This window comes from Symphodus melops (assembly GCF_947650265.1).
Source record: "Symphodus melops genome assembly, chromosome: 12".
NCBI classification, from domain to species: Eukaryota; Metazoa; Chordata; class Actinopteri; order Labriformes; family Labridae; genus Symphodus; species Symphodus melops.
Genome location: NC_136702.1, coordinates 10,624,128 through 10,645,188, shown reverse-complemented (window position 1 = coordinate 10,645,188; position 21,061 = coordinate 10,624,128). Strand labels below are relative to the sequence as shown.

The 21,061-nt window shown below is 38.1% G+C and overlaps 1 protein-coding gene across 1 annotated transcript; it reads left to right on the top strand.

Moving 5' to 3' along the window:
- Nucleotides 1-7,706: 7,706 nt before the first annotated feature.
- On the top strand, nt 7,707-20,526 carry LOC306833033 (glutamate decarboxylase 1). The gene is made up of 17 exons (XM_079358075.1): nt 7,707-8,446; nt 9,286-9,463; nt 11,187-11,249; nt 12,344-12,499; nt 12,988-13,230; nt 13,399-13,489; nt 15,330-15,442; nt 16,256-16,371; nt 16,460-16,539; nt 16,629-16,683; nt 17,089-17,205; nt 17,326-17,390; nt 17,810-17,888; nt 18,023-18,172; nt 18,290-18,397; nt 18,635-18,724; nt 18,891-20,526. Exons 2-17 carry the CDS (start codon nt 9,367-9,369, stop codon nt 19,062-19,064), a joined length of 1,797 nt encoding a protein of 598 aa, XP_079214201.1. The 5' UTR covers nt 7,707-8,446; nt 9,286-9,366; the 3' UTR covers nt 19,065-20,526.
- The last annotated feature ends 535 nt before the right edge of the window (nt 20,527-21,061 follow it).

The window sequence follows — 21,061 nt, the reverse complement described above, 5'->3', positions numbered from 1 at the left end:
AATTAAGGTCTTAATACAAATTGTATCATCCTATTATGATATTATGCCCATGGATGGATAAGTTGAATGTAGACTGCACAAAGACATCGTTCAGCTATGACTGCAAGGCTTCATTGTGAGACAGAGTCCATTTCCTCCAACTCTTGAAGAGGCCTTAATTCCTTATTGTTCAAAGGACATGATATATGTGTTAGCTTAAGAATATTTCCCAAAAGGAATGAAGGGTTTATAATGATCAAATGTTCATGTTATGAATCTCTGTCCATTTAGAACATTTAATTATTAAATATAAAACATATTATATAACGCACATATATTTGTAGATAAAATGATCCGTTTTAGTAATTTCACAGTGGATTGAAAATTCTCTTCAGGATTATACAACTAATTTTTTTTGTATGCTGCCTTTAACTATTGTTTGTTATATTCATTTTTCATCTTCTGCTTAAACATTCATGTAAATACTTAGAATATTAACAGTTTGTTTAAAACACACTGATGCCGTTTTAAGTAGATGAACATTGAACATGTTTATAAGAGTTGCAAGGTGTTAACATCTCTATATCAGCGCCTCTCTACACCTTTGAAACCTATAGGGTCAAACGGAGAGATGTAGGAGTCCAGAACACTGACTCAATAACTAGCTTTGGTTCCTCAGTACAAAGGGTGAGAGCAGCCAATATATTTGTGTTCAATACCTCAAACTGAAAAACAAAGTGACCGTGATCGAACTTCCCTTTTTTTGACTTTTTAGTCTCAACTGAAAGAAATAAAGATGTTTGTTTTTTTCAGTCATGAGAATCATATAAAATCCTTTTCACCGCTGACACTTTGAGGGTACAGTCAGAGTTTATTTTTTAATCAAAAGTAATAAATATGTGTAATTAACAAACAGTAGGGGTGATCTCAGATTTTTTTTGTGATAGGTAGACCAAAAACATGAGTCAATACAATTATTTTGAGTGTGAAATTGTCTACATTTTAAAATGTTGACATACTTACATACTTGATATAATGTATTGTTTTTCCTTCATGTCATTAATCATAAAGTTAAAAGATACAAAGTAAATCTAACATGACAATAAGTTTTAATTTAATCAATTTCCAAGACAATGATGACCTTCATAATTTTTATATCTTTATGGTTATGTGATAATGTCAGATATAAGAGAGATACCCAAAGATCAAGGTTCGCTCACCTTAAAAGACAAATATTACTGTACTGCAGTCGCCTGAGCTTTGTGTTGCATTAAGCATTTCAGAGATAAAATGACTGACACGCTGTGGTGTGAATCAAATCCCTGAAGTCAAATTCATTTCTGCACTCAGTGAAGGAAAGTTTACTCTATTTTCACTCTCTTTCTCATGTGCTTCCTGAAAATGAAGCGGCATCTTTTTTTAGTGGAGAAGTTTAGGTAAGTGAATATTAATCATCAAATGTGGACCAGTCAAATTTAAACTAAAATCACTCACATAATAATGAAAATCATATTGACTGGCTTGGGCTTGATCTGATTTGAATGATAGTTCTTCCTGCAAAAGTAACTAACCGAATGATTAATATCAGGCTTTTAACAGTGTATTGCCAAAATCTGAGAGTTATGAGTAACAATATTGTTTTGACTGACTTAAACTTTCCTCAAATCACGGTTGGTTTCACCCAAGATTAAACAAAACCACAAAGTCAAAACAAATAAAAAGGGAAAATAGAAAGTGATAATGTCAAAGGAATGAAGGAATCATTAAGATTAGTTATGACAATTCAGGTACTTCCATATTTTGTAATGCCAACTTTAGTTGTTCTACAATTGGATCCTAAAGACAAAGATTATGAACATTTACTCAGTCAAACAATAAGTGAGACTAAAGGTGAATTAATTTAATGTTGATTTGTTATATTGTTTCTTATTTATTAGTATTTCAGTAAAGACACCTCCACATCCAGCATCTGTTCCCTAAGAGTATAGTGAGGTGCATCATATACCGTATTGTTTCGTATCGTATCACATTTATTGCATCGCATCATATCATATCATTACTTCTCTTGTGGTATCACTTTTTTTTTCATATTGTGTCCTAATGTATTCTATTGTAATGTATTGTGCTGTGTTGTATCCTATCACATCATATCCTGTTGTGTCATAGTGTACCATACCCCCTCTTCATCGCTTCCTAATCTGGCACCTGTCACTGCTATATAGACGCTCCTTAAAGTAGAGGTAATTGGTAGATTATTTTTCTCACATAACCACTTTAGATCACCCATTAAATACGACAGCAGGATCAACTCAAGATGTCCTCGTGATGCATCTTATCCTACCTTCAAAGCATCAAGTATGTTAGAGTTACCTTCCCTGTTGTACAATGGTTTATTTAACGTACATGTGTTACTTCTCCTTCCACAGAGATGTCATCGCTTTATAATTTCATGAGGACATGAAGTTTTATTTTCCATTCTTAAATAATTCCTCTGATTCTAATTATGATTCATTTACATTTTTATGAGAAAATTAAAGGATTGTATTTTTGCATATTTTAATTGGCTTTTGAGGAAAAGAGGGTTTTTTGGGGGGAGTTAAACCATAAAAATGTGATTAATTGGATTTTAACATATGTAGTCATATAAAAGTGATGTGATAAAGAGTAATTTCATGCCAGTGCTGATTAAAATGGTGACTCTGAATGGAGAAGAGGTCAGCAGTCAGTCTCACACTGTGCTCCATGTTTTTTACAGCAGTGATTAAAATGTAATTAAAACATTTCATAATTGAAATACTGATTTCAGTCACTTCATTGAATACATTAGTATACATGTTTAGACACAGATACAAATTTACATGAATTACTTACAATACATTATCCAATAATACAATGCAGTCAAAGTTAACCAGCAGCAACCTGTGTACATGAGAGACTCCCTGACAATTCATGATCTGACCTTGTTTAAACATTGTCCTTGACCCTCTTTGAGATTAACAGTGTACATATATAAAGGCGTACACCAGACATCATGTGCAGTAATGTCGACTGCTCCCTCGATCTCAAACTATTCCAGCCACACAAGCACATGATGGGGGTATTTTAAGTGTGTTTACATTTATTGGGAGGCAGAAAATGGTTGTCACAGAAGTATTTTTTTTATCATCTTGCAAACTTATAATACATAATTGTTGTTCTCCCTCCAAGATTAAAAAAAAATCTATCTTCTCAAGACATTCAAGAAAAAAAATGCAGCAAAGGGCATATGCTCGTACAGCAAAAAATATCCCTTTTTACTCGAACCATCATCTTGTCCTTGCAGTTGGAAAGACTTATAAAACAAATGGTGCTTTATATTTGTGAATTGAAATACTGACCACTTCCTGAAGTTAAATTATTATTCCTGATTAACCACACTGATTTTCCCTTGGCTTGAGACTTGCTTAGACAAATCTAGTCATCATGACTCCCGCTGTCAACATCATCCAAGAGCCTCAGCTGTCCAGTACTACAGAATCTCAGCAGCACCACGCGCCAGAGCCTTCACTGGCTGCCACCAGAGAAACTCTGCTGCTCTTCAGAGACCTGGCTACTCAGTGCACAGCCCATCTGACCCTGTCATCAAGTTAGCTGCACAGCCAACATCTTCTTGTCCTTATTTTGCTGTTCTCACTGTCAGCCTGGACAGCACAGCTTGGACTGATGTCTTTCAGTCTGCTTATTTGGACTCTCTGACCCCGTGTCAGTGGCAGTCACCAACAGCCATTTTCTAAAAGTTTACACAGACCACAGTTTTTAACAGGTGCCACCCTGCCTTACACATCCCGCCCCAGATAGTATCCAAGGGGATATCCTGTACCACAAAACAGCAATAACCAACAAACATGTTCCTACAGAAATGCAGCAGCAATTGTCTCCTTTTCCAGCTGAATTCCAACAATCACGTTCAATTTCTGTTGTGAAGACGCAGCAAAAAGGTTCTGTTCCTGCTGCTAAGCACCTACACCCACCTGGGCAGAGTCTCAACAGCTGTCTTTTTCTAAGGCTCCCCAGGCTCAGCTTTCAGTGTCTCAACTTCTGGGTAAGACTCTGGCCTCTTCCTCAGCTTTACTTTGGTCCACCCTTCCTCCACTTTACCCTCACTTGTCAGATCATCCCTTGCTTCCTCAGACCCAGAGGAGTCTTGTCCAGGTCACTGGCCTCCAGTTGGATCTCCAGATCAACTTCCACAGCCTCTTGGACTGTCTAGTAAACCTCCTGCCTTTCCTCCTGCCTGTTTTCAAAAGTGATTTCGCCTGTCTGGTTCACCTTCCCCGCCCATTCACTTAAGGTATGTGGTTTGTGTGTTGTCTGTTCAATAAAGTATCAACAATCTTTGGCCAGCAGTGATTCAGAGGAATTTATTCTCTAAAGTGGTCGGTATATTAATTATGTAGATTTTACTTTGGTACTTTTTAATCTAAACTTTTAGAATTCAATAATGGGAACTGCTACGCTTTACATTTCCTTTTAACGCTATTATGTTTGGGAGAAACATAAATTATTTTGTAATCTTGAGAGGAAAAAACCTTTGCCATCTTAATCAATACCCTTTTTGTCCAGAACCACACTAGTGCCCCTCTCTAATACGATGGACCCATGGTTGGCTGTGGCTTAGTTCTTAGAACCGGTTGTCTCTCAAATGGAAGGTTGTCTTTGGGTAAGATGCTCAACCGCAAGTTGCTCCTGCAGCTTCGTTGGCGTCATGTGAATGTAGGATTTGTTACTTTGGAGCCACCACAATGTGCAAATGGGTAGATGTGACCTGCAGTGTAAAAGTGCAGAAGACAAGAAAAGCGCTTTAAAAAAATCAAGTCCATTTACCCAGACTGCACACGAGACAAATAGATACTTTATATGATAATAATTGCCATGTTTTGCACACCAGTCTCAGTTAATGGCAGCTGATAGGAGCAAACAGCCTTTAAACTAGAACCATAGATCCCTCTGAGCCTCTTGGATCTTGGATCTTGGACTTAGGTTGGGTTAACATTCCCTAGGCAAACAATTCTTTTTTAGTTTGTGTCCTACATCCCCTCCTTAAAACTTTGTTCAGAAATAAATATGTCGCCAGGTTCAGCTCCAAGTCCATCATTAAGTTTGTTCATGAAACAGGGTGGTGGACGTTACGTCAGTAAGAAAGCCGACTTGTCACTGTATTGTCAGAATAGCAGTCGACTCATGGAAGTTGCAAAACTGGAGCCTTTTTACGGACTTAAGCGGTGCAAAACAATTGAGGACCTACATGTCACTAACATTAAGGATTAATGTGAATACTGCAAAGAGGTTGAGCAGCTTTGAAAACCTGAGAATGGAAATTATGGAGAATCTGACATGAACAACACAATTTTTACAGCTCTGCGCTAGTTGAGCTGAGATGCCATCTTGACAGGAAACATCACTGCTTTGATGTAAACAGCTCAGCTCCTGTGTAGACAGGAGAAATATGAATTAATGTACACTTTTTGAAGGTGTTAAAGTAGTGGGGGAAGAGGGGGACTTGAATTGCTCCAGCTCTCCTTAGCTTCTGGATACGGCTCTGAAAATGATGCAGATACGGATTACTGATGTTATCACAAATGGACCTGCTTTAACAAGATCAAACAGGGGTTTTCATACATTGCTGCATTTGCTCCTCTTATCCTTGAACCTCAGTTCTCATCAACGGATTAAGGCATTCGTCATTTCTAAGCAGGTGACTTTTTGCCTGAGGCTGAGATTTAGAAAGGGTGTCTGTAGACTAATTTTAAGGAAATAACTTCTCAAATAATAATGGTTACAGCCTGACAGTATACAGAAAGAACAATTCAATTTCAAATTTAGAACTAATCTGGGAGATTTCTAATTTTTCTATTTTGTAAATTGCTTCATAAATCACAATTTTTAAACGTAAGTACTTGTTTTATTATTTTAGAGGTCAACTCATAAGCCATGATTTGTGTTTGATTTTTGAGTAGAGGAACTGGTCAGAAAGATATGTACATTTGTATGCTGGAGTTGCCACTTCAGACACTTTATTAAAGTCCAAGAAGATTCACAAACATGAATATAACTATGGAGATTTCTCCTGTATTCCTCCTGCACTGTCACTGTGAAGACTTTGTTTGAGTTAAACTGCACTCACGAGCTTGCAGTGAAAACAATCATTGTCACAAACTCCAGGAATAGACATTCTTTCTCACTCCATACATTTGGATTATACTCCATCTAGTGGGCAGTTTTATATTGCTTTACAACTTAGATTTTTGCAACAGAAGTGGTATTTTTTTTAACCTCTCTTTTGCAGCTGAGTAAGAAAAAAAAAAGATTATCTGCGTCACCTACAAAGTCGCAATAAATGCATCACAAGGAAAAATGTATTTATTCTAAAGAGCATTGATTGTGCACAATCAAACTGCTTTCCACATATGTATGTAAATGTTTAATTATATTGTTGAGTTTTGTCATCCTTTATTCAAGCGTTATGGATATTGCTATTGATCAAAACACTGTTCAGTGTTAATTGAAAGCAACTTTAAAACTAGAAACAAGTATCTTATAAGTACACTTCACCCATAGGGAAGATCTTGGAGCCAATTATTCAATATTTTGTAAAGCACCATTTATAATGAAATAGCCTATAATAAGGATCTTAAAGATTAGGTATCCCCTTTTTTCCAAATCTATTTAAGTTAAATGACGACAGAGTTCGTGGTCAGTGAAATTGTTTCCTCATGTCTTACTGAAAAGGCATGAATTTGATTCAGGCCATTATGAGTCTTCAACACTCTGAGTGAGGGGGTGTTTCCTACCTTACAGTATTTTTCAGCATAAAATCTCTCTTTGTGTTTCCATGGACCATCAGTCTGTTCTTTACTGCAGTGTCGTCATAGTAACAAAAAGGGTTCTTTAAAAGGCTTTTATTTCAAGTTGAAATAGCCAATTTTGATTGAAAGAAAAATTGCAGCTGATAACTCAAAGTACATTAAAGCATCCCAGTTCTTTTTTGAAAAGACAGAAAACATGTAACTATCTTTTAAACAGTCTTCAACTGTTGTTATTCTGATTTATTTTTTATTTATTTTTTTTTTTTTTGTAAACATGACATGTAGCCTATCCCTAAAGGATGTTTTGTCAAATAACTGAATCAAAGTTGCCACAAAGTATTATGGGGTACTTATAAGACAAAGGAACAAAGAAGCCAAAGGGAGGCAGGAAGGTTATATTATGTCCTTAATCCAGTCCTAAGAATCTGAGGAGAGTAAAGAGTAGAGAAAACTGTGGAGCTGTCCAGTGCTGAAAACACGTCAGACTTAATCACTATTATGTGTGTATTGCAGAACATTCTTTGTGTTTTATAGCTACTAAAGGTGTCACAACATTCCCTGTAATCAGACTCTTGATAGGAGATAACAGATCTCCCAGGGAATTGTGGGTTATTGCTTGTGATTGGCTGCCCACTCACGTCCGAGTGTTCATATGTGATGGTGTAGTGTTCCAGATTAATTGCTGGGTTTATAATTAGCTTCATGGATTATTTCTGGACTGGCCCATTTGAGCTCACCGCATGGAGGATTCATTCCTGGTTTCTCACTGCCACCTTGTGGAATTTCCTCTTTCTTCCAGTGAGATATGTAATGGTGCTTTTCGTTACGTCTTCACCATTCAAAAACCATCCTGTCTGCACAAAAAGTGGGGGAAATCAGATGGAATAGATAAACCACAAGATTAGTAGGATTAAGATAATCTGCAAACTTCTTTATTGGTCTCGGTTTATTAAGGACTGCCAGCAAAATCCTCAAAAGGATTGGAGGGGAGAAATAAATAATCTAAAGAAATTAAAGGAGCATCCAGGCTCATGATTTAGCCTTTTTTTCTATTGTTGTCCTCTTGTTTTTTTCCACAAGAACAAACCCCATATCTGGATATCTCCCCCTCCCCTCTTTGCTCCTGATCCCTCCTCACGTAATGTGTTGCTCATAGCATCAAACTTCAAGTTCATCTTCGTGACCGGGATCGAAATCAGAGCTATAAAGATCTGAAGACAATCAGCGCTTCCAAAAGTCACAGTTAAGGGGCCGAAAGCAGCGACATTCAGTGTCAAAGACTCCCGGACTGTCTGCAGAGGGGCTCAGCTCTACAGATGTGCAGCACCGGTGGAGCTTTTACCACTCACAGTGACTCATTCGTGCGCAAAGACAATAACAGACAAGGCTTGCTTTAATTGTCCGCAAATCAAGCCTTCTTCAACAAAAGAAAGGTCACCTTGTGGGATCTAGTGGAGCACTAAAGAACAGACAGTCTTCCTTCTTCTTCTTTCTTCCTCTTATTGGAGTAGCACGGCAGTTTTTTTTTTCTTCTGGAATTAATTGGTGGTAGTTTCATTTTTTTTCCAACCCTTTTTTCTTTCTAAATCTGCATCTGTTCACTTGGAGTGAAAAAACACAAGGTAAGTGACTGCTCATTTTTTAAGGTTTTAACACACTTTATCTAAACAGACTCTCATGTTGAAGATGCTCTAACAGGTGTTTTATGAGATTTCTCCCTGCGAAAAAAAAGAACACGTTTAAGTGACACAATTGGTCTGCGGGTTGTATGTAAATTGCAAGTGTATGGAAACTGTTCAAGTGAAAGAGGTTTAAATCTTTCCTGATTGGTGCGTTATTAAAATGATGCATGTGTTTCTTTTCCATGGACTGACTTTAAACTATGCACTATGGTCTAATGCAGTAATCACCTTGAACTATTTTCAATACAAGCCAAGGAACTGGTCACCATACACGCTAAATATGAAAATATTGAAAATGACATTAATATGATTTTTAATTATTTGCTTTTATGTGGCCTTATTTTGTGCATGCATGGCCTTCTAATGAATTATGTGACACAGGTTTCATGGGATATCTTTTCGCGATGAGGAATTTGTGATGTGCAAACGTACATCTGTGTATTTGCTGTTTACCATCATCCATCCTGAGCAGACTCAAGACGTGATGCTGAAATAATGTGCTCCCATCAGTGCATATCAAATGATTCAATTGGTAGCACTGGTGGACCTAGTTTTTCTGCCAGTAAAACCTTATGGCGTAACTTGTAAAGAGTGTTTTTTTCTCTCTTAGAATCTCTTGCAGAACAATGAAACGTTAACTTGTAAGACAGACTGTGTCCTTGTTGTCTGTACGGGTCGCAAATTTGAGCATCTCTTTTATTATTCAAGAGCAAAGCCGCTTTCAAAATGCACTATTGGTTTTGTCTCTTTCTCTCCTTTCTTCTTGAAAAAATATTCAGAGAGATTTTGGGGGCAATCAAAGGGGGGGGAAAGAGTCAGGCTTTTTGAGGTGAAGACTTTGGCACAGGGTCTTGGGAGTGATGGCGACGTCTGCACCCTCCTCCTCCTCCTCCTCCTCTGGCGGCGGCGGCGGCGAACCAGATCCAAACTCGACAAATTTACGACCACCGGGCTCAAGTAGGTCCATCACAGATAAAATGCTATTTCACGTGTGCTATTTACTTTGTGGGCAATGCTATTAATCATTTTCATCGCGGGAGAGAGAGAGGAAGGGAGGGGGGAGAGAGGGGGGAAGGGGGGGAGATCTGCTGCCATTGAAAATACTTCCTTCGTCACAAATCACCACCGTGTTTCATTGAGCATCTCACAGACCTCCCGGCTTCTGCTGACAGACGAATCTGCTGTCAAAAGCTTCTGTCCTCTGCTAACATCACACAGACGGCCATCAGCCAGAGGCAATGCACCGGAACAGCTGATCAGAAGGCATTCAAAGAAATCTGTTTTTATTAGCTCATGTTCTAGTGGAAATAATAACAATTATTATTATTATTATTATTGTTATTATTATTATTGTTATTATTATTACAATAATTATAATACTTATCATTTAAATATTCATTATTACTGTTATTATTATTATTTTAAAGGGTTGCATTTTAATACATTTACATACACACACACACACTTGTTGGGCTATGTTGCACCCTGACTGAATAAAGTGACTGTATGGGGAAAACAATTAATTGCTTCTGAAGTGGCTTTTAATTCAGCCATGTTAAATTGCCCCTAATGGTACTTGTGCATTGTAGCCTAAAGGAAAGGGGGAAGCCATGCACTGTAGAAACCATACAACCACCGCCGACCATTCATTGTCAGCCTGCATGAAATAAAAAGCCTGACATGTTCTGCTCAATAGAGGTCTTTAAAAAAAACGTGTGACAGGTGTAGATGTGTGCACTTGACAAAATGGGTCTGGTGGATTTAACCTCCTGGGAAAACAATAGTTGTATGCACATAAATGTCCTAACAACGATTTTTTTTTCTTCTTTCTTTATTTAAATAATGGAAGGACTTAGCATAATCAGATGATGTATTTGCTAAACTGTGACTTTTAGAATGTAAGGCCCCTGCAGGAACCTCGTTTGCCTTCAGACTGCACCTTTGAAAAATTGAGGTTTGAATACCATGGTCAGCACATGGTATTCTTTCTTTTCATCCCTCTCCAGCTGTTTCTGTGTTATTTTTTGTTAGTTCTTTGTCGCCCATCTGGTTTCTGGTGTGAAGAAAATCAATGAGTGCTAAATAAAAAGTGCGACCAATGAGCTGAGCAGGACAATGATTTATGTAATGATCCAAAGCAAAGGGTTAAATTGGGATGCGAATGTTACTGCCCTCTTTTCCTCCCCCTCTCAGCCCCCCACCCTCCTCCCCTAAATTGCTGCTTTTGAGGACCTCGTTTTTAGGTGCCCCTCCCCTCTGTGTGGCTGTGAGCCCTTGATAACGCAGTAATTCTCTATCTGTCAGCAACCAGCCGCTTCATGTCTTCCGATGCTCGCCTTTTAAAAGCAGCATCTTTTAATTCATTTAGCTTTTTAGGTTGCATGGCGTGGATCCAAACGGATAATTAATTTGAAGTCTTTGCCCGGGTCATGAACGGTCACATACAGTGGAAATGGGCTAATTAAAAATGCAGGGGCCCCAATATGTGTTCATATTGAATCATCCCAAGAGCCATTCGGGATATTTTTGTCTCAGCAGGCGACATCACTCGACCTCATGTGTCTCCTCCTCTGTTTCCAAGCAATCCAGCAAGAAAAAAGAATATACTCTAAAACAGTTTAATTGTAATTATTATTATTCTGTCAGCCCTATCCTGTCTAATTCTCTTCAATTACTTCAGGCTATGATGCTTGGTGTGGAGTTGCCCATGGATGTACTAGAAAATTGGGAATGAAAATATGCGGTAAGTTTCAGTTTGTTTTCTATCCAATGCATGTTGTATTTAAGGAAGAGATCAAGTTTAAAGGTTTCTTATCCCCATGACTCAAGGCTGCACGGCCTGCAGCCTTTTCCTCGCTGCTCAAAGGGAAATGATACCGATTTAGATTAAATGGACTTCGCAATGTCTTCAAAACAAAGATCAACCAATATGTCACAATACTTTTTTTTTTTTTTGCAAAACCACACAATTGACCATTATATTAATCAAATATTGTAAAATAAAAAGGAGCATCAAAACCATGTTATAGGCCTATCACTGTGTTGCAGCTGATAAAATTAAAGAATGGGTTATGTCAGATAGATTTGCTAGTATTTCCTCTGTGTAAGTCTAATTTAGTATCTGACTACACCAAAGACGGGCTGACATTCACCATCATGGTGAATGTCACGCGTCAGTGCGCAGCGCAATTTCCAGGTATTTTTGACCGACACGTTCTGCTGGTTTCATTAAGGACATTTAATTAACATAGAATATAAAAAAGCTACAGAACACCATGTGTGGGGAACAACAACACAAACCTGCAAGCTGGAAGGGGTCAGTATATTTGGTGTTTCCAAAGTGCGTGTTGCATTTAGCCCTTTTCTGTGATTTACCTTAAATGATTTTCATAACGATATTCCAACTAACACCAGGATTTACCGATAGATTCTTATATTTGTCAAATGTGCATGTGCTGCATTGTTATCAGCTTGCTGTGCGTTTTGCTGTGTCTATCACTGGAGGAGCTGTAATAAGAATTTACAGCCGCTATGACAGCGATTTGTTTATGCTTGGCTTCAGTAGGATGCTGATGTCACAGGGCTTAACACCCCAAAGGGCCCCTGCCCATAAATAGGACTCCCTGTGCAGGATGGTCACAGTCTTTACTCATAAGACGAGAGAGACTATACTCGGAGTGAGAGATATAGAGCAGATTAAAGTCAGACATGAGAGAGGAGAATTATTAGAAAGGGCCGTTTTCGTAAAAAGGAGGTAAAAAAAAAAAGTTTTAACTCTCATCATGTACGGAAATTGTAATCACCCTGCGGACTCTTCTTGTTCCTGTAAACGTTTAGGATTTTTGCAGAAGAATAACAGTCTGGAGGAAAGGAGCAGGATTGTGAGTTCATTCAAGGAGCGCACAGCCAAGGGCATGTTCTCCTGCGATAATGGAGGCGGAGAGGCGCGTTTCAGACACACAGAGACCGACTTCTCCAACCTGTATGCCAGAGGTAGGCTTCAGAAAACACTTTTTTTTTTTTTTTAATTATAATAACAGTTATCACTTAGCATAAAACTTTTGAAAGTGTACAATGAGAAATTCAAAATTGTTTCTACAGAAAAAGCAAACTTACAAAAAATTTCCAGAAAAAAACATAATTGCTGAAAAAATAGTTCTAGTCGATTTTAGTCATGTCTTTATGTATTTCTTTGATAAATTAAGTCTTTTGTGCTGTGTTTGACACTTTATTGTGCATTATGTGAAACACTATGATATGAGAGGGTTCATTGCGTAGACTCAAGGTTCATTGTCAGTTATTTGTAGTTATGATGAGCATTTACTTCACTGTTTCCTTTTTTTGGATCATATATTGTTTACTATTAGAACTGTTTTTGAGTTTGAACAAAAAGTAATGATTCAACATGACAATAGATGTGAAGTTCAGTAAGCTATCGAAAATACATTCAAAATGTTTAATTGATGCATTTTGTCTTTCAGATCTGTTACCTGCTAAAAATGGAGAGGAGCAGACCATGCAGTTCTTGCTGGAAGTTGTGGAAATCCTTACCAACTATGTTCGGAAGACCTTTGATAGATCCACCAAGGTCCTGGACTTCCACCACCCCCACCAGCTGCTGGAGGGCATGGAGGGCTTCAACCTGGAGCTGTCTGACCAACCCGAGTCACTTGAGCAGATCCTGGTGGACTGCAGGGACACCCTGAAGTACGGAGTGAGGACAGGTGAGAACAAAGAAGCCTGAAGACGTAGTACGACCTGCTGCAATCAATAACTCTCATTACATTACATGCCAGAGTAATGATTACAGATAAGCAATTTTCTCCCTTAGATTCTCTCATGATTAATTGTTTTCTGGGGATTTCACTGCTGTGTCTCTTTATCAATGGCAGGACATCCCAGGTTCTTTAACCAGCTGTCCACGGGATTAGACATTGTTGGGTTGGCAGGAGAGTGGCTGACCTCCACGGCCAACACTAACATGTAAGTACAGATACCGTGCCATTGATCAGTTCATAATATAATTAATTTTTTCATGCAATCAATGAAGCTAATGACTTGGATTAAAACAATATGAAAGCTGTACGGTTAATTTTATTCTGCCTTTTTTGTACTGATCTTTACATGACCCTTGTAGAATTGAGGCTTTTATTTCTGAGAAAGACAAAAAAAGAAGTGGCGAATATTGATTAGCATCTTTGGCTAAAGAGCCTGAAAGTCAAGCAGGAAATAAAAACTACAAAAGGCAATATATGTAAAGCCAACCATCCAATTGTATTGTCCTCATGGTCCCATCATTCAGCCCTGCAGGCAAACTAAATTGCATATTGATTCACATTCACAGTTTACATGGTGTCTTTGTTTCATGAAATGCTACTCCTGTGACATAACAATGCCAGGAGGGGACCCAGCATGCGCTAAACATATGTACTTGTTATGAACTGTTATTAGTGGAACCCAGTTTATCCATGGCAATGAATCCTGCCTTTTGTCTTTCAAGACCCTGCAGTTTGTGGACACACTGTGTATACACATTATATGATTGGTGCCTCAGTGTCTATCAACTGTGTTGAACAAAATACATTTTGTCATGGGTGTTTGAATGCATCTGATCATATTACCTTTTAAACACTGAACCTTCAATCTTAACACACAGGTGGAACACTAACACATAACTTTACGAGTGGTGAGGTCGCATGCAACACTGTTGATAAATGAAGTTAGTAAATACAACTTGCAGTATAATGGAATTGTAGCAGAATCACATCAGTATAAACTTTGATAGAAAATTGTAACTTTATATCATGTTTCAGCAAAGTCAGCTCTCCTCCTGATAGTTACATGTATACAACCTTCTTTTTTTTTAGTTGTCTTCACTGATGATGATTCGAACCAGAGGGTGGAGGTTGTTACATATTTGTAATTTACCTTTATTAATTACTCCATCAACCCTAATTACCCCTGCCAGATATTGACTCACACTAATAGACTGACAATACCTTTCCAGGTCTTACATAATCAGGATGACTGAGTGCCGTCTGCATGAGTGGATACAGTGAAATTAATGTGTGACATCTGCGACGTGGCATCTGACTTGTTTATATTTCCCCTCCATCCATACTGTGTGTGTTTGTGTATAGGCTGAAGATGCTGACGGGCACAATGTCACATTCTTTAATGTCCCACTGATTAATTTACTCTCTCTTCGCTTGAAGAGACAGATACTTATGTAATTAGAAGAATATTGGCCTGGAGAAGATGGATGTGCCAGCCTTTGCTTTAACTCTATATAGATAGGCTCTTCTATGATGCACAGACTTTTAATGGAAGTATTTCATATAGACACTAGACATACACTGTCGAGGGTAAGAAAAAGAATACCTTCCTTGGATCACCTCAAAGAGCACCTATGACGACTGTGTTTTGTAATTACAACATCCAGCTGTGCTCAAAGATCATGTTTCTTGCTCATTTTCTGCACAACAAAACCCCCCTATTTCTGGTCTGTATTATTCTATCCTCCGAATCATTTCACTCCAGCAAAAGGCCACCTCTATAACAACAAGATAGCATTGTTAGTGAAGTGTGACCGTGTACAGAACACTGTATCAAGAAGAGCAGCATGCTCAGTGAATATGCTGTGCAAGTGGTACCTGATGGTAGAATGTATGTAAAATGATTGTTATTTTACTTTTTCTAGTTTTAATGATACACCGCAGATTAACACACAATCAAACAATGTTTCTGTATCTGCTCTAGGAAATTATATCTTTAATACATATTTAAATGTTGTTATTTTATTTATTCTTTTTGTTGGCTCCAGGTTTACCTATGAGATCGCACCTGTCTTTGTTCTCATGGAGCAGCTAACACTGAAGAAGATGAGAGAGATCGTTGGCTGGAGTGATGGAGAGGGTGATGGAATATTTTCTCCAGGTGGGGGCCGATCACATGATGGAACAGGAGCTCAGCAACTCTGAGTCCTTCACCATGCATGTCAGAGATGTTTTGTTATTCTTGATCAGAAACCAGGAACAGTACATCATATATGGTTTGTTTGTGTCTATAAGCTTCACTCTAATGATGCAGTCTGGAAACAAAGTGCTGATTTCACTACATCATGTTCGGCTAGGTGGCTTAATCTATAACAATGAGTTAAAGTTTGATTAATTTGGATCTCTTGAACTATAGCTCAATCTTAAAAACTCGGGTAGGGAACTAGAGGGTCATTGGTTTAAGTCCCGTTATCGACAAAATGTGGAAATTAAAGGCGGTTGTTTGAGATGTGCCCGTTAATTTTCTTGAGCACTGTCCAGGTGCCTTTGAGCAAGCTACTGAACCCTCAGCAACTCAGGTTGTCAGTCCCTGTTCGATCCCTTCACTCTGACATCCTTCCATGAAATGCATGTCAACAATTTGTTTGTTTTTTTCAGGATAACGTGTGTGTGTGTGTGTGTGTGTGTGTGTGTGTGTGTGTGTGTCACATGTGTCATACAGTAACACAATGAAAAGTGGATTCACAATGTGTATGAAATGTATAAAAGCAGACCATGAAAAACGATTTACTGAATTTGGATACCTTTTTTAAATTGTTGTTATTTTTTCATGTTGTTTAGTTTATATTCTTAGGAAATGTGTTATTTTCACCCCAAAATGTGTGAATTTTAAGAATTAAGTTAACATTAAGTTAATCAACATACTGTAGACTGCATCATATGTCTACCTAACTACAGTACTTACTTTCTTCAGGAGGAGCAATCTCCAACATGTATAGTGTGATGATTGCAAGATACAAGTACTTCCCTGAAGTAAAGACCAAAGGCATGGCCGCTGCACCACGACTGATCCTCTTCACCTCAGAGCATGTAAGTCCATCTCTGACCTTGTACCTCTAACTATTCTTAACTGACAAAGTTGAGTCATTTCTATCTGTGATTAATGAATGTGTTCCAGAGCCACTACTCAATCAAGAAAGCCAGTGCAGCTCTGGGTTTCGGGACAGAGAACCTGATTCTCCTGAAAACAGATGAAAGGTTTACATTGTTCTTAAAATACATGCAGACAATCTGTTAAGAAATACAATATCTGGATGACTTACTCGTTTTGTTTTGTTCTTTTCCAGAGGAAGAGTCATTCCCGCGGATTTGGAAGCCAAAGTAATTGAAGCCAAGCAGAAGGTGAATGCTGATAACTATATGACTCCGACATTGTTTCATCCTACCATTCATATATTCCTTTCAGTGACCCAATATAATAAAGAAAACCCTGCTCTGAGTTCACTTGTAGGAAGGGAAACCAGTAATGTGAGTTAGAGTGGTGAGGTTATTTCATGAAAGTGCTCACATGTGAGTCTGCCCACGGTATAAAGTGCAGCTCCTGGAGCTAATTTTTTAAAGGAAGAGCGATGTCCAGGCTTTAAGAAATGGTGAAGCAGTGGGTGCAGATTGAAAAACTGGATTATTTGAGAGATGTGTTTTAAGCCCATCTCTTTGAAGTCAGTAATTAGAGAGATGGTATGAATGGAACATCTTCAGTTCAGCCTAGAGTTTTAACCAAGTCTTTCTCATGCCATTATTTTGCAGGGTTTTGTTCCCATGTTTGTGAATGCCACAGCTGGTACCACCGTCTATGGAGCCTTTGATCCCATCAATGAAATTGCAGACATCTGCGAAAAGTACAACATGTGGCTTCATGTGGACGTAAGAGATTATTGATTATGTTCTCTATAAAAATGAACATCCGCTGTGGATGTCATCGCCTTGTTCAGATACTGTAGTGGACATAAACAACCTGACTGTAATGTTTTGTGTCCTGTGCAGGGTGCATGGGGGGGAGGTCTGCTCATGTCCAGGAAACACAGACACAAACTAAATGGAGTTGAGCGGTAAGAGAGTATTTGCAAAACAAAACGTTTTAACTTGGGTGGCCAAACTGGGGCAAGAACTTATGCAGAGGTGAAGTATGTGTGCATGTCTCACAATCCTCCCCTGCCTTGTAGTTTTTACTTTTCTTGAAGCTTTGGCCAAAGGGGCATCACAATGTGCGCAACTTATTTGAAGTACACCATGCAAAAGTGCACATTTAAAAATCTTGACTAAAATTCTAACAGACCTGTTGTAAGCTTGAACACAACTATACATATTTCTTAACTTATGTCTTTGAAAAGACTCATTAGTCCTCTATAATTTACAGCATTACTCCTCGGCCTGAAAACACAGAAAAAACACACACACACACACACACACTATACGTAAGTGCGCACACACTCACAGAGCTGTGTTTACTGTTTCAATATCTGTGCAGGGCCAACTCAGTCACCTGGAACCCCCATAAAATGATGGGAGTGCCTCTGCAGTGCTCTGCCATTCTGGTCAGAGAGAGGGTGAGACTCTGCTGCCTGCTGCACACGATTCCATACTGCTGCACAAAATACATAAACTTCAAACCCACATTTAAGGATATCCACTGCTGTTTAATTTACCCCACTGTTTCTTACCACTGTTTTGGGGTTTGCAGGGAATATTACAAGGCTGCAACTCCATGTGTGCCGGGTACCTCTTCCAGCCAGATAAACAGTATGATATCACATACGACACAGGTGACAAGGCCATTCAGTGTGGACGTCATGTTGATATCTTCAAGTTCTGGCTCATGTGGAAATCAAAGGTGTGAGTTTTATCTGTTTTTTTCTTATAAGGTTTCATATTTGCCTCAATTGTGATGGTAACAATTCCCTGCTCTATTTCTTTTTTGTTTGTTTGCTTTATGAAATGTATGCTATAGGGAACTGTGGGATTTGAACAACATATTGACAAGTGCCTGGATCTGTCAGCATATCTCTACAATACAATAAAAAACAGAGATGGCTATAAAATGGTATTTGATGGAGAGGTGAGAAAACATATTCCACATTTTCTTAAATGTAAAGACTCACTCACATTAATTTAACCAATAATCAATGTCTGCTTATCATCAATTGGTCTTCTTTTATAATTTCTATGTTTGCTATCTCAACTTGGTTTCAGGACTCGTTGCATAATTTGGCATTGCAGACAATATGAGAAAAAATGACAAGGCAGTTTTTTATTGGCACTCATGACACATGTTGTTTTCATTTTCTGTTATCAGCCGCAGCACACTAATGTGTGTTTCTGGTATCTTCCACCGAGTCTGCGTGGCTTGCCTGATTGTGAAGAGAAGAGGGAGAGGTTGCACAAGGTAACGACATGTCAATCGACTCTTTGCGAAACATTTCTATTTACTCAGAACAGACTGATTCAAAAAGGGCGTGTTTGGATGAAGGGATTTATCTAGTGCTTTGACACATGGTTGCATATGTGTAAACTTGTGTTTTGATGCAACCATTAAATGTTTTCTATGACAGGTAGCACCAAAGATCAAGGCTATGATGATGGAGTCGGGGACAACGATGGTAGGTTACCAGCCTCAAGGAGACAAGGTGAACTTCTTCCGCATGGTCATCTCCAACCCCGCCGCTACCAGGTCAGACATCGACTTCCTGATCGAAGAGCTGGAACGACTGGGAAATGACTTGTAAGAGCACACCTGAACCCCTTTCCCTCAACTAAGCCATGACCTTGGCTTATGTCGCTTTTGTTTCATAAAGACATTGACATTTTTGCTTACAGGTCTTATTTGGCAATGCACAACAACAAAAAATGCCCTGTGTGTCTCTTGTTTGTGTCTTCTGTCTTCAGCAGTAATGAAATTTGTTAAAGAAATGAGAATCACAAAAGCACACTGGTATTCTTGCTAAATCATATTTTAACTAAAAAAAACAATATGATGTCCATTAAGTGCAAAATAAAGAAATTACCTTTCATGGGAATATGATGTAGCAAGAGTATCTGCACACTTGAAAGATTCTGCTGATAAAAATTTACTTTAAATGTTGTAATTTATTAAAAAATCAGATCTAGAAACAGAATGAAATCAAGATATTTTTTCACAGTCACAGAGCACAATGTAGGAAACCTTTTAGCATCGAAAGGAACAGTATTAGTGTCCTATATTATATATATATATGTATATGATGTAATGACTGTTGGTGCTTCATGTCGTCTATGTAATTACAGAGCCTGATGCACCGCCACATTGTACCTTTGCTGTTATTTCCCTTTGATATTCCATAGGTAGAACAAGACAGACGACATACCTGACTGCTGTGTTTTTAGAGATTTTTGTGTAGATTGTGTATAGTATTGTTACATTGCCTTTGTGCCAAATGTGTCCTAGTTTTACAGTGAGAGAATCCTATATGTAAATGGACACACAGTTTAAGTATGTACTAGATGAATCACTTTATTTATACCCAGAGATTATAATTATGTATAGGTTACCTGCTGTGCATTTGTGATGTATCCTTTTTTCCTATTCGGAAGCTGTATTATATTGCAATGTTTTAATTGACATTTTAATCTTTTAGTGTATTGTGAACCAAAGAAGGGTTGCATCTATGAACACATTCACAGCCTTTATTCTCCCTTACATTCAAACACTTGTGTAAGAATATGTAATTTAGCGCCCTTAACATGTGTGCAATCTATGTTGTTGAAGTGTGCAATGTCATTGTGATTTACTGACTGAATGTTGTCATGACAGGAGGAGGAGGAGGCAGGACTGCCAATGCAGCTCCTATTGCAAGTGCATTGTTATTGATAAAGAGCACAATGCTGGGGCAGCTTTTATTCTATGGACTTATGATTGTCTGTAAGTGTTAAGTGAAGTTAAACTATAATATGCAAAGTTCTGTTAGTCTTAAACACGCTCTCTATAGGCCCACTCTTACGTTGGCTTTATTTATCAGTGAGAATGCAGTGTTTGCTACTATATTGAGATTGGGTTATTTATTGACCAATTGTACATTCCTGAATTAGTGGAATGAAAAATCCCTTTTTAAATGTAGGCACTTTAACTTAATGCCATTGTTTGCAGAGTATTACTGTAGTATCCACAGCACTAATAAAGACTTGAGCTGTAGATCGTCAGTGGGCACAGTTTTTTTTTGTATTTTTTATCATGATTTAGGACAAATATTCAAATAAATATGTATGGTAAACACACTTGAGAAAACTTGCTTCTACTCTTAAAATATATGTCCCTAAGGTTAAGGTCTAACAGGACCCAAACACAACTTGTTTCAGTTGAAACCACAAAAATCTGTTGACAGTTGAAAATGACTTAAAAAGAGTTCAGTTTGTTTTTCTAGCTGTTAAAGATTCACTCGTGCATAAAGGTGTTGATGAGTTTACTGTTAAACTGCCTCTGTTCTGATATCTGTCTTTTACACTAACATTTATAAACTAATCACAATATATGTAGAAATCCACAGTATGGTAGATTAATTAACCATTCTCAGTCTGATAGTATCCATATACAACTGACTACATCCTCTACATCCACCTGGCTGTCACAGTCATTGGTCAGATTAATCACCCTGCTGGGACTTTTTTATTGGCTGATCATCTCACAGCTGAGATTTCACGAGTCTCTCCTGCCAATTCCTTCACTGCGCTCATTACTCACACTTTTAAG